The following is a 13434-nucleotide window of genomic DNA, read 5'->3' on the forward strand; positions in this document are numbered from 1 at the left end:
CCTTTGGGGAATAGAACTTTCCCTCGGGACATCACGTACGAAAAAAGAAAAGCAATAAAATCGCAAATACTGCCGGACTTCATCGCGAGTGGATGGAGTTGCAAAATACAGGACCTCCAGATTTGTCGAGAACCTGGACTATGAACTTTGATGGGTCCAAGAGACTAGAAGGGGCTGGCGCAGGAGTAGTACTCATATCACCTGAAGGCGACAAGTTGAAGTACATCCTTCGGATGACGTTCCCTAACGCATCTAACAATGAAGCAGAATATGAGGCTCTCATACACGGGATGAAGATGGCGAAAGCCCTACGGAGCAACTCGATTAAAAATCTTTGGCGATTCACAATTGGTAGCTCAGCAAGTTATGAACCAATGTGACGCGATCAATGATAGCATGATGGCATACAAGGAGGTGTACAATGAGCTCGAGAAGTTATTCGATGGATGCGAAGTAAATCATATCGATAGATTGAGCAACGACGAAGCCGACGTTCTTGCAAACATCGGGTCGCGGTGCCTTGCAGTCCCACCGAGTGTATTTTGGGAAGAGATAACGAGAGAGATCCATTGAGTCGACAAAATCAAAAAGAAGGAGAAGAAACCCTCGGGGGCTACCAAGGAGAAGCAAGAGGAAGAAGAAGAAGAGCAAGACCTGGTCATGGTAATACAGATACCGTGGATGCAGCCATACATATCATATATACTCAAGAAAGAAATACCCGACGATCCAGTCGAGGCAAGGCGAGTAATTCGACGCTCCAAAGCTTTCACAGTGGTTAAGGGAGAATTATATAAGAGAAGTATTTCAGGCGTCTTTCAAAGGTGCGTCACACCTGAAGAAGGAAGAATAATTCGAAGGATGTACACGAAGGAATATGTGGCCACCACGCAAGTAGTCGAGCTATCGCAGCCAAGGTTTTTCGGGCGGGATTCTGCTGGTTAACAGCAATTGAGGACGCTAAGGACATAGTACGAACTTGCGACGCGTGTCAAAGGTTTGCCGCAAAACCTCACTCTCCGGCGGCAGAGCTAGCACCAATACCTTTGTCGTGGCCCTTTGCACAATGGGGACTCGATATGGTGGGCAAGTTACACAAATCGTGGCCGGGAGGAAAGGAATACATGCTAGTAGCCGTCGACAAATTTACAAAGTGGATAGAAGCGAAGCCGATAAATTCACCGGACGGAGCATCTGCGATAAAATTCATAAAAGGCCTCGTCTTCGATTTGGAGTGCCCCACAGCATCGTCACAGACAACGGCAGCAATTTCACATCCAATGAATTCAAAGATTATTGCAAAGAGGTGGGTATCAAGCTGAACTTTGCGTCAGTTGCACATCCTCAAACCAATGGGCAAGTCGAGAAAGCCAATGGCATCATCTGCAATGGCATCAAGAAACGTCTGTTGGGACCTTTAGAAAAAGCTCGACATACCTGGCCTGAAGAACTACCAAGTGTGCTATGGAGCATCCGAACAACACCAAATACGGCGACACAAGAAACCCCGTTTTTTCTAGTCCATGGCACGGAAGCAGTACTTCCAATAGAAATAGAGCACGACTCCCCTAGAGTCACAGCATATGATGAAGAAGCGTCAAAGACAGCATTGGAAGACGATGTAGATGCACTCGACGAAGCTCGAGACGAAGTATTATCAAGGGTCACCAAATATCAACGGGACTTGAAAAATTATCACGGTCGACGTTTGCGGCCAAGATCTTTTCAAGTGGGGGACTTAGTTCTTCGGCTCACGCAAAAAAGTCATGAAAAACTCGAGTCACCATGGCTTGGTCCCTATATCGTCACGGAAGTAATTGGAGGAGGAGCATACGAATAAAGGACAAGAAGACGGGGGTGGAGGAGCAAAACCCCTGGAACGTGGCGCAACTCGGGCGGTTCTACGCCTAGAGCTAAAATATAGTCCTTGTAAAAACTTCAATGTCTTGAAACGCCCACGAGTTTTCGGACGCACTCTTTTCCTTTTTCGGGGCACCGAGTGGGGCCGGGAAAGGTTTTTAATGAGGCGGGCTCGTGGTGCTGCAATATAATAAAGATAGTGGAGATATACTTCTTATTTTTCGACACGCTCGGGGCTCAAACGCCCAAGTCTCAAAATACATACAATATAGATTCAACTGAAATATTTCGCCTTGGTACATTAATACCTCGCCAAATATAACAAAATCGGAAGACAGACAATCATAAATATAGTGTACACATCAAAAAACGTAAGTGCCTTGGTTTAAAAACCTCGCCATGCAAATATAGAACTTCGACATCAAAGATACTCAAAAATGGGCAATCTACCCAAGGGACAAACAAAGATGTCTTATTCCAGCAGAAAAAATAGATTTCAAGGAAGGAAAAATAGTGCAATCTTCGCCTAGTTAGGCTCGGGGGCTTCAACAACATAGAGGACCTCAGCAATATACAATAAAATCCTTCGGAAACATAAAAAAGAGAAGGGACATTAAAAAAGAGTGAGATATAAGGTTTCCAATATAATACAAGTCAGTTAAATTCCAAGATAGTATCTACGGACAAGCCCCTGGTTGTTTTATGCTTAGCATAAGAACCCTTGGTAAAAAACTCCGAGTCCATCCGAAGAAGTTCATCTATCATCGATTCAGCTACAGGAGCTACCATTGCATCGATTGAGTCAATATCATTTTTTCGACGCGTTTTCTTGGCCGGGCAACCGGCAACAATCTTCGTCGGGTCCAACTTTGGATAACAAATGTTTATCATAATCATGGCAAATCTCGCTCCAGCGAGTGAGTTGAGCCCGCACAAAGTTATGGATGCGAGGAGCATCTCCGAATACCTCCAATAATTCGGGAAGAGTTTTTGGAACCTCGTTTCGCGGAAACTAGATTCCTATAGACAAGGGTTAATGTCGACGTGCAAAAGCTGAGAAAATCGCGCACTTGGCAAGCACGATCTTGGAACCTAACAATTTGTTGGGTTCGTTCAGGAGTGGCCCAGAACAAACACCCATGATTAAGGGAGAGATTAACAAGAAGATTTGTCCTCTCATTCACTCTCTGATCTTCGGCAGCAGAATCAAGAACTGAGCCTGTTAAAAGCGACATGGCAAGAAATTGGAAGAAAGGCACAGCAAGATAAAGAAGAGGCATCAAAAGAAAGCAAAAACGTACCTAGCATATCTGTGCTAGCTTCCGACGATTAGCTCAAGCATACTATTTTCTCGAGTTGTGGCTCCCTTTGCTTCCGGTACAGCGAGCATCCCTAGCAGCCACAGCTTCTTCGGCTTGATGAAGAGCAAGTTTTTCTCCTTCGAGGCTTTTCGAGATTGTTCCATCATGGCCAAAGTTTGTTTCTTCATAGACTGAAGTTGTTGTCGAAGTTCTTGCAAATCTTCGAGCAAATGTCCGCTTGATGAACTCTCGAGGAGATTATGGTCGACTAGTATTTTCTTCGAGAAGGAAGATGCGAGGTGAAGACGGCGAGAACAAGGAGGAGTCGAGTAGTTATCAAATATTAGCTGGAAAAGAAAGGCCCGGGATCAATGAAAAGCACGAAGGGAAATTTCATTACTTGCTAGAAAATTTACATGGGTATTACAAAAGAAAGTTCTCCGGGAGGACTAAGTGAGTAATTGTCGCCAAGGCTAAAATGGCGACAAGAGCAAAAGAAACGAGAAAAAGAAACAAGGAGGCATGCAACTAGACCTCCGGCCTCGAGGAGCTAGGAGTCGAAGCTGGCTTGATCCCGAGATACGCCAAGATTTTCTTCGTGTTGGGCTTGGCCGCCTTAATCAGTGACTTCCATCTCGACTGTTCTATCTGATCGGTGTCGCCAACCTTCATCCAGTCGAGAGTCTGTTGGCTGTCAGCAACCAGAGCAACAGTATTTTCAACAGCCACCTTCATATTTTCATGGCGCATCTTCGGTCCAAGGTCTTCGATGAATTGAAAAGCTTGGCAAGGGCAAGGAAAGTCGAAGGTTCCTCTTTCTTCGGGAAGAAGTAGGGGAACAACGCCGACAAACCCGCACTGGCATTGGCCACGCCTTCACGAATTTCGCGCCCATGGAACTCCAAAAGAGAAAGTGCGTCAAGGAGAGGGTCATTGACGGGATTCTCCGAGATCAAAATCTTGGTCCGTTTGGGCTGCCACATGAGACAAAACATTAGTTGAAAACAAAGATACGGGAAGTACAATAAAATAGAAGAAATTGAGGATATTACTCAGCGTACGTCGACTTTGCGACTTCAAACGCTTGATGATCCCTTGCTCACGTGCAGCTTGTGCAGATTTTTGCTCGTGTAAGGCAGATTCAGCATCTTTGAGCCTTTGCTTGCAATTCCTCGACACTAGCGGCCTTTGCTTTGGCATCATCAGCTTCAGCTCTAGCTTCGCTAGCGGCAAGCTCAGCTTTCTTGCGAGCCGCCTCACTTTGCTCAAGTTTTCGAGCAAGTGTCTCGGCACGTTCGTTAGCCTCTGCAAGTTTTTACGTTGAGATGTGGAAAAGAGAGAGAAGAAAGATCAAAAATAGCGACAAGCAGCGGGAGTAAAAAACCAAGGAAAAACGGCAAGTATAAAAGTCGTTACCTTCGGCTCTGCTGGCATACTCGCGGTACCCAATAAATTGGGACCCGATGCGGATAAGATCCTTGATCATAGGCTGTCAAAAAAGAAGAAAAGAAGGGGAAAACTTCGGCATTACAAAAAGTAAGGGTCCACAAAAGCAAAATAGAAGAAATATAGACATCGACAAACTTACATCATCCAAGAGCTGCGACGAAGAGCTGCTCAATTGAGGAGGAGGCTCAACGATCATTTCAACCCTTGCCCTTTTTGGCGAAGGGACAAGGGGGCTTGAAGGAAGAGTAGATGTATCAACATTCCGTTGAGGAGGCGACGATTCTTCTCCTTCAACGAGGTTTCTCTGAAATAACTAAAGTGTGTGACGTGCTCGTCGAGGAGCAACGTCACGAGTTGGTACTTCTTCCTCGTCATCCACTGCGAGTAAGGAGCAATAGCATAAAAAGCAAGACAAGAAAAACTTCGATTACGGAAATAAAGAGGAAGCCGAGGAACTTACGAGCGACGAGGGATGCAACATAAGGATCATAAGTTGCCTTCGGAGGAGAAGGAACAACTTCTTCGGCTTTGGAAGTGCCGGAATCTTCGACATCGTTCCTCTTCCTTTTCCTTTGTGGGGAAACAGCGGGAGGAGGAGATTGGACTGACGTGGTGTCCTCGGAAGATCCCGCGGACTTTCGAGAATCCACGGGATCATTCACAAAGGACGGAGCTTCTTGATTGTCGTCAGTAACAATGCCCATTTCTTCGACTTCTCCATCCTCGGGAAGAGGAGGAAGGGAAGCCATAGTAGGGTGATTCTACAAGAAAATAGCGACAAAGGGAAAAATAGAGAGATATCAATGCAATGAGATGCAGGGAAAATTCACAACAAGATAAAATTCGAGAAGACAAAATACCTCGGGGAGAGGATTGGTGGAGTTGTAGGGTTCCACGCGACAAGAGGAAGGAATAGGATCCCTCTTACTCAGCGAGGTAATTCTTCGAATAAGCTTCTCCAAGTCCTTCACGGAAAGATCATTGGAGAGCCTATTGGCGTCATTGGCACCGGAGTACGTCCAAAGGGGATTTTTGCGAGCTCGAAGAGGCTGCACTCTAATCCTAAGAAAATAGGCGGTGATTTGGACACCGGATAACTCTTTGCCTCGAGTATTTTGAAGTTGATGAATACGAGACATAAGAGCTTACGTCGCCTTTTTCTCTTCTTCGGAAGCTTCGGCGTCCCGGGAGTAGCGGCGTTGAATTTTTGCGTTTCCGTCGAAAGGAACTATGTTGTGTTCCACGGAATTGGCGCTTTCTTCGTGTATATAGAGCCACCTTTTGCGCCATCCTTGGACGAGTCGGGAAATTTGACGTCGAAATAATCGACATCGGTTCGGACACGAGATAACTACGCCACCTATGTTGTAGGTGGCGTTGTAGCGCCATTGCGGCGAAGGCGAGAAAATGCGCTTCCAAAGAGCCCAATTGGGAGCGACTCCAAGAAAGCATTCGCAAAGCGTGATAAAAATAGAAATGTGAAGGATGGAATTGGGGGTCAGCTGGTGCAGCTGAATCCCATAGACAAAGAGAAGACCGCGGAGGAAATCATGGATTGGGGTAGAGAGGCCGCGGATGAGATGATCAACAAAACTAACCCGATACTCCATTGGAGGCTTGGGGTAGCTTTCTTCGCTGGGAAAGCGGATGGCGTCTTCCTTCTTCATCGGGCCGAGCCTCTTCGACATATTGACATCTTGGTTGGAGATTTTGGATCTCTCCCACTCAAGATCTTCGGCGGCCATCTTGGACTCCGGAGTGCTTTGTGGCGAGTCAAACGCGCACGCGGTGGCATCAACGGCAATGGGCAGAGCAATGTGTGCGAGTGCGGGAAATCGAGAGAGAGTTGGGCGCGAGGGGAAGATTTGCGAAGAGGAACAGGTGAGCGGCGCAAGCGAGGGATGAACGGAGGTTGAAGACAGGTTTATATAAGAATTGGGTGAAGCGAGTGTGCCGTTGGATGAGGAAATCGTGTGGTGAGAATAGATCTTCTAGATACAAAGGCAAAAAAGTATTTTTCTTGAGATAGGCGTTACCGTACGTGCGCCGAGAAAAAGCGGAGGACGTGTGTCCCCCACTTGCACGACGTGTCAACGTGGTGGGAACGATGGACCCACAAGGCAGAAAAAACTCGACCATTAATAGAGTTGAAGAAAATTTGACAAGGGAAAATATGTCGACAAGAAAAATAAAAGGAGAATGGCGACAGGATAAGTTATTTGCATATTTCGGGAGCCTTTGGTCAGAAACAAGTTTTTGCCCAAATGCTCGGGGGCTACTTCGAAAAAAGTAAAGTTTCGACTATGGCAAATATAGAAATTGTGGGAGCCTACAACCAAGCACAAGTTCTTGGCTGTAGCCTCGGGGGCTACTCCCATCGGGAGCGCTGTTCGCGCACCCGATAGATAAAAAAAAAAAAGAAGGGAAAGAATATCGGGAGATAATGGCAATATAGCGACAAGGTGGACTAAAATGTTGAGCCTACAACCAAGCACAAGTTCTTGGGCTGTAGCCTCGGGAGCTACTCCCATCGGGAACGCTGTTCGCGTGCCCGATGAAATATAAAAAGGAAAAAGAAAGAAAGATAGAACAGCAAGAGAGTATATTTCGAGTTATAATTAACTCTACATATACTCCCATCGGGAAGATTAATATAAGTCATATTTGACTCGATAAAATGTGCCATTCCAACAGCCGGAAAAGCACTCGACAATATATTCTCGAACGCCAAAGTTGCGATCAATTTCGAATGCCGCAAATTTGCGAAGGTAAGACCCGGATCTATTCTGCTGGGCGTGGCATCGCCGAAGACTGCGCTCTGCTACTTTTATCCGTGTCAACGGATACGAAGAAAAATCCTAACGGACGCGTTAGGTACTCGATAAATTTGGCTCGGGACTCGACGGAATGGTAAGACCTTAAGCGGCACTCGTCGAAGTTTGCACCGGTATCCCGAGATCATGTCCGGGGACGTGATCTTGAAGTAGGTTTTTGCGGATTGCCACTAGAGCGAGTTAACTAGTACCTGATCCGTCGGATGAACTAGCCCCAACTACCAATATCCCTGTACAATATAGAAATTTATATAAAGAAATATAGAAAAGTTTACATTGTGGAATAAGAATAAGCGGTGGAGATTTTCCCTCGATTCTACGATTCAAGTAAAATCTCGGGGGCTACTCGACATAGGCATCCCAAATGGGCCTGCCGAGAGATAGTACCGGGGTTTATCGAAGGCCCATTACCCGAAGGATAAGAAGGTTCGGGAGCCCAAGATATGTTAAGGAAAGTAGAGTTGTAATAAAAAGTGTTGTTTGTAAATGCGGCGGGATGAGTTAGAAACCGAGTCCCGAACTACGTAACTTGTACAAAACGAAACCCTCGGCTCCACCTCTTATATAAAGGGGAGTCGAGGGACGAGGAGATCATCGAATCATTGTACGCAAACCCTAGTTTTCATATTCGTCGAGTACTTTTCGGCTGAAACCTTCGAGATCTACTTGCCCTCTACTTCTAACTAAACCCTAGCCTACAATCCATAGGCATTGATAAGTTAATCCCTTGTCAGTGAGGTTTTGAAATTTTTAAAAAGCTGAAAGTAAAGGAAGCATTGGTTTTCATGTGCTCTAAGAGCATCTCTAACAGAGCCCGTAAATCCTGCCGGAACCGAACTTTTCCGGCGTACTTACGGGTTCGGCTGAAATGCACACAGATCAGAGCCCGTAAACATGGCCCGGCCTGAACTGGAAGTTCAGGGGCCCGAGAAACTCACCGCACGGCCCCTATTAAAAGGGTTCGCGGAGGGGAGTTCGGTTCGGAAACCCTACTCCCCTCCCGTCGCTCCTCTCCCGTCGCCGCAGCCCGCCACCGCTCCGACGAGCAATCTCGGGCGCTCGGACGCCGCTCCGCCGCTACGGCCACCACCCCGCCGTCCGAAATGACTCGTGCAAGACGCGTGGGTAGGGGCGGCGGCCGATCCGGCGCCGAAAGGGAAAGTCGTCGTCCGCCGGGCGTACGGGCGGAGACAGAGCGCGCCAGGCGGACCACCTCTGCTCTGCGGGAGCGCCTCCGGCGCGGCGGCCATCGAGGTGGCGGCGCTCGTCCTCGCCTAGCAACCGCCGGCGGTCATAAACCCTCCGCCGACGCCCGGTGACAGTATAGTCTTCGGGAAGCTTAATTTCTAGTCTAATAAGGTCCGTAGTACGTAATGTAGGTCCAATGCGGATATATTTTGCCACTATCATTGTGAATTATGAACGAATTAACCTTTATCGGATGAAATCGACTGCAATCGCGAAAATCGATTTCCCGCGACGTTTGATTTTCGCGAGTTCGGTTTTGGTTTACGGTTTCTATTCTGCTCCGTGCTCAAATACGTTCTCAATTCATTTTTCGGATACTGAACTCATTTTATTCGATTCCCATAAATAATTGGAGATGCCTAAATCCCTGTCCCTAACCAGAAACGGCTTATATTAAAAAAACGGAGTGAGAGAGTACACATCATGTTGTCGGGCAGCCCTACCTAGCGGTCGATCGTCCTGAAGCCCATGAGCGATCGATTTCAGACCAGCTGGATTTCCGTTTTCGGCAACTCCACGCGCTGTTGCTGCTTTCCGTCTTCGGCAACTCCACGCGCGCTCGCAAAAATAAGCAGCCGGGGGGTTCGAACCCGCGCCCTTCCTCCGTGAAAAGGTAGTCAAAGCGAACACCCTGCTGACCAACGGACCTCCAAATCTTTCGTGTCCACAATAGAACAGTATATGTTTTGTCCTACATAATTTGCATGGGTACAAGTTGCCTTCCAAAAATGAAACGAGTGAATTGGAGCCCGCTCCGGCTCCGATCCATAAATTTGGTGCACACTAAATCTTTATTCTTTTAAAAATTTATAAAATATTGATCATGCATTCTTATTAGACGGATTTTTTGACGTTACAGAAAATCTCTCCTAATACGGAAATATGAAAGTTATTTCTCCCATTATTTATCAACCGCTATACCCATTATTTATCAACCCGTAGTCCCGTTATTTATCAACGGTAATTATAAATAACTATCAACCCTAAAAACTTAATTTCACTTAAAATATTTTAGCGACCATTTTTTTTGTTTACAAAGCTATCAACCCGATGCCCCGTTATTTATCAACGGTAAAAATAAATAACTACCAACCCTAAAAATATTTCATTTAGAATATTTTAACGACTCTTTTTTAGTTTACAAGCTATCAACCCGGTAATCTATTATTTATCAATGGTAAATATAAATAACTATCAACCCTAAAAAGTAAATTTCATTTATAATATTTTAGTGAATCTTTTTACTTTATAAGCTATCAACCAGGTTACCCATTATTTATCAACGGTAAAATATAAATAACTACCAACCCTAAAAACTAATTTCACTTAGAATATTTTAGTGATTCTTTTTAGTTTACAAGCTATCAACCCGTAGCCCCGTTATTTATCAACGGTAATTATAAATAACTATCAACCCTAAAAACTTAATTTTACTTAAAATATTTTAGCGACCATTTTTTAGTTTACAAAGCTATCAACTCGATGCCCCGTTATTTATCAACGGTAAAAATAAATAACCACCAACCCTAAAAATATTTCATTTAGAATATTTTAACGACTCTTTTTAGTTTACAAGCTATCAACCCGGTGATCTATTATTTATCAATGGTAAATATAAATAACTATCAATTCTAAAAAGTAAATTTCATTTATAATATTTTAGTGAATATTTTTAGTTTACAAGCTATCAACCCGGTTACCCATTATTTATCAATGGTAAAATAAAAATAACTACCAACTCTAAAAACTAATTTCACTTAGAATATTTTAGTGATTCTTTTTAGTTTACAAGGTATCAACCCGTAGCCCCGTTATTTATCAACGGTAACTATAAATAACTATCAACCCTAAAAACTTAATTTCACTTAGAATATTTTAGCGACCATTTTTTTAGTTTACAAAGCTATCAACCCGGCGCCCCGTTATTTATCAACGGTAAAAATAAATAACTACCAACCCTAAAAATATTTCATTTAGAATATTTTAGTGACTCTTTTTTAGTTTACAAGCTATCAACCCGGTGACCTATTATTTATCAATGGTAAATATAAATAACTATCAACTCTAAAAAGTAAATTTAGTTTAGAATATTTTAGCGATTTTTTTGTTTACAAGTTATCAACTCGGTGCCCCGGTATTTATCACGGTAAATATAAATACCTAGCAACCCTAATTTTTTTATTTCATTTAGAATATTTTAATTAGCAATTTTTTTAGCTTACAACTTAAAATGGTACTTAATTTGACTAGCAAGTGGTAGTTCATTTGAGTTGCAAGTGAATCTCCCACCCGTTATTTCCCCCCTAAAAACCACTAGCCCGAAAAAGGGAATTATAAAAGTTAATCCAAAAAACAAGAATTAGCGTAATAAATAACACCCAAAAGGGAATTGTTAAAAGAGTATTATCAAAAGAGAATTGTTAAAAGGGAATTGAGAAAAGAGAATTGTTAAAAAAAAGTTAAAAGGAAACTTTATTACGGAAGTAGTTATCGCTGCTTATTTATGTAATCTTTATACTAACTAACCGCTTCATGTATCTCGAAAAGAAAAAAAAAACTCACCATTGCATGCGCGCACATGATCGACCATGGATGCAGCCATCATGGCCAAAAGCTGAGAATCATGGGCGGGACCCAGCTGCTCCTGCAGCATGCATCATGCAAGGTGCATGGGCGGGTGTAAAAGGTGACATGCAGCCGGGACCGAATTAAAAGAGCAAAACGACAAAACGTACCGTTTCAGAAACAAAAGACAGAAAGGGAATGGTCTTTGCGCCGCGCGAGCGCGCAGGCGGTCGAACGCCAAGAAGGGGATTCGCATGTTGTCGCAATGCGATTACTAGAAATTTTATTTGGTCAACCGGACTGCAGTATCCTACGCTGACATTGGCATCATGCAGCTTGACTCGGACTGTGCTGTTCCACATCTTCCCGCCGTCCTCGCCTCAGAGCTCTGCCGCCGCGGAAGGCAGCGCCGTCGAGTTCTCGTGTCCCCTCTTTCTCGAAAGCTCCGAGACGTAGCTGATCAAGTCCGTCAGGTCGGAGTGCGACGACCCGCCTTCCACCATGGCCGCCCTCGCCTCGGCGGCGATCTCCTTGGCCTTGGTCCTTCTCGCCGCCGCCTCCGGCTCATCGCCCATAAGCTCGGCGATCGCCTTCTCCACGTCGCCGCTCGTTACCTGAACCCCCTCGCCCTCCTTGGGGACGTACATAGCGGGGATCTTGACGCCGGACCTGACGCCGACGCCGAGCACGTCCACGAGCAGCATCTCGCTGCAGAACTGGTCGGCGATGGTGGGCCAAGTCAGCGCCGGCACGCCCAGGGAGAGAGCCTCCAGCGTGCCGTTCCAGCCGCAGTGCGTGAGGAAGCCGCCCACGGCCGGATGCGAGAGGATGGTGACCTGCGGCGCCCAGCCCCGCACGAGGAGGCCCCTGTCCTTGACGCGCGCCTCGAACCCCTCGTCGTCGAGCAGAGCCCTGACAGCAGCGTCGGTTTTGGCCTCCTTGATGGCCCAGACGAACGGCCGCCCCGACGCCTCGAGGCCGCGTGCGAGCTCGGCGAGCTGCTTCGCCGTCAGCTGCGTGATGCTGCCGAAGCTGACGTACAGGACGGACGCCTGCTGCCGGGCGTCGAGCCACGAAACGATGTGCCCGGTGTCGACGTCCGCGGGTTTGCCGCGGCCGGCCTTGGAGTCCGCATCATCGACCATGCTGCTCGAGGCGCAGGTCGGCCCGACGGCCCACGTCGTCTTACCGAGCGCCGCCGCGTACGCGTCGAGGAAGGTGCCCTCGATGCCGCGGAACGTGTTGAAGAGCAGGCCGTCGGCGGTGGCTTCGGCGTCGAGCGCGTCTTGGTGCTCCTTTTCGAGTCCGGGGTACTGGAAGAAGCCTCGAACCGTGGCCTTGCACCCGACGGCGCGCACCGGGAAGCCCGGCACCTCGAACGGCTCCATCTCGTCGACGCGATCATGCACGCCGTGTGCGGTCAGGCAGTGGACGGCGAGCTGGAAGTAAGCCGACGGAAAGTGCATCACGAGCCTCGGGATGCCGAGACGCGCGCACACCGGCGCCGTCCACGGGCTGGACGCGTCGGCTACGAGGCACACGGGCCGGCGAGGAAGCGCTCGGATGTACTCCTCCAGCGGCCCGGCCAGGTCCCAGATGGCACTTAAGAACTTGATGTACATGGCCGGTTCGTGCCCTATCACCTGGTCGACGGCCTCCATCCCCTCCGGGAGGCCGTGCCGCGGGCCGGAGAGCGGGAGCTCGACGAGGTCGAGGGGGAGGCCCGCCGTCCTGGCGCCGTCGACGGTGGCCCTGTTGCGCGCGGCGTTGACGGGCGTGGTGACGATGGTGACCCGCGGGCCGCACGCGGCGATGAGGCGCGCCACGTCCACCATCGGGATGATGTGGCCCTGCGCCGCCAGCGGCACCAGCACGAAGTGCAGCTCCGACGACGTCGCCATCGATCGGGGGCACGGCAGCTCGACCCGATCTCTCTCGCTCCTCTGGCTCACTGATCACTTGCAGTGCAGCTGTGGCGGCGGCGACTGGTCCGAGTATGTAATATGTATCGATATCGGTAGGCAGCTAGTCAGAGCTCAGTTGTCGAGGCTATATATGTGCTGCGTGACGCCCGTGGTGACGACGTGGCGTTGAGATCGTGGAGGTAGTCAACACTCAATTATAGGAGCGTGGAGGCTACTCCATGTGCGCATGGATCTGTTGTTAGCTTTAATCTT

The 13434-nt window shown here is 47.4% G+C and overlaps 1 protein-coding gene across 1 annotated transcript; it reads right to left on the bottom strand.

Moving 5' to 3' along the window:
* Window positions 1–11512: 11512 nt before the first annotated feature.
* LOC124666683 (UDP-glycosyltransferase 73C12-like) lies at window positions 11513–13224 on the bottom strand. Its single transcript, XM_047204012.1, has one exon. It carries the CDS (start codon window positions 13156–13158, stop codon window positions 11638–11640), a length of 1521 nt encoding a protein of 506 aa, XP_047059968.1. The 5' UTR covers window positions 13159–13224; the 3' UTR covers window positions 11513–11637.
* Window positions 13225–13434: the final 210 nt, after the last annotated feature.

The sequence above is a fragment of the Lolium rigidum genome, chromosome 6 (genome assembly GCF_022539505.1).
Source record: "Lolium rigidum isolate FL_2022 chromosome 6, APGP_CSIRO_Lrig_0.1, whole genome shotgun sequence".
Taxonomy (NCBI): Eukaryota; Viridiplantae; Streptophyta; class Magnoliopsida; order Poales; family Poaceae; genus Lolium; species Lolium rigidum.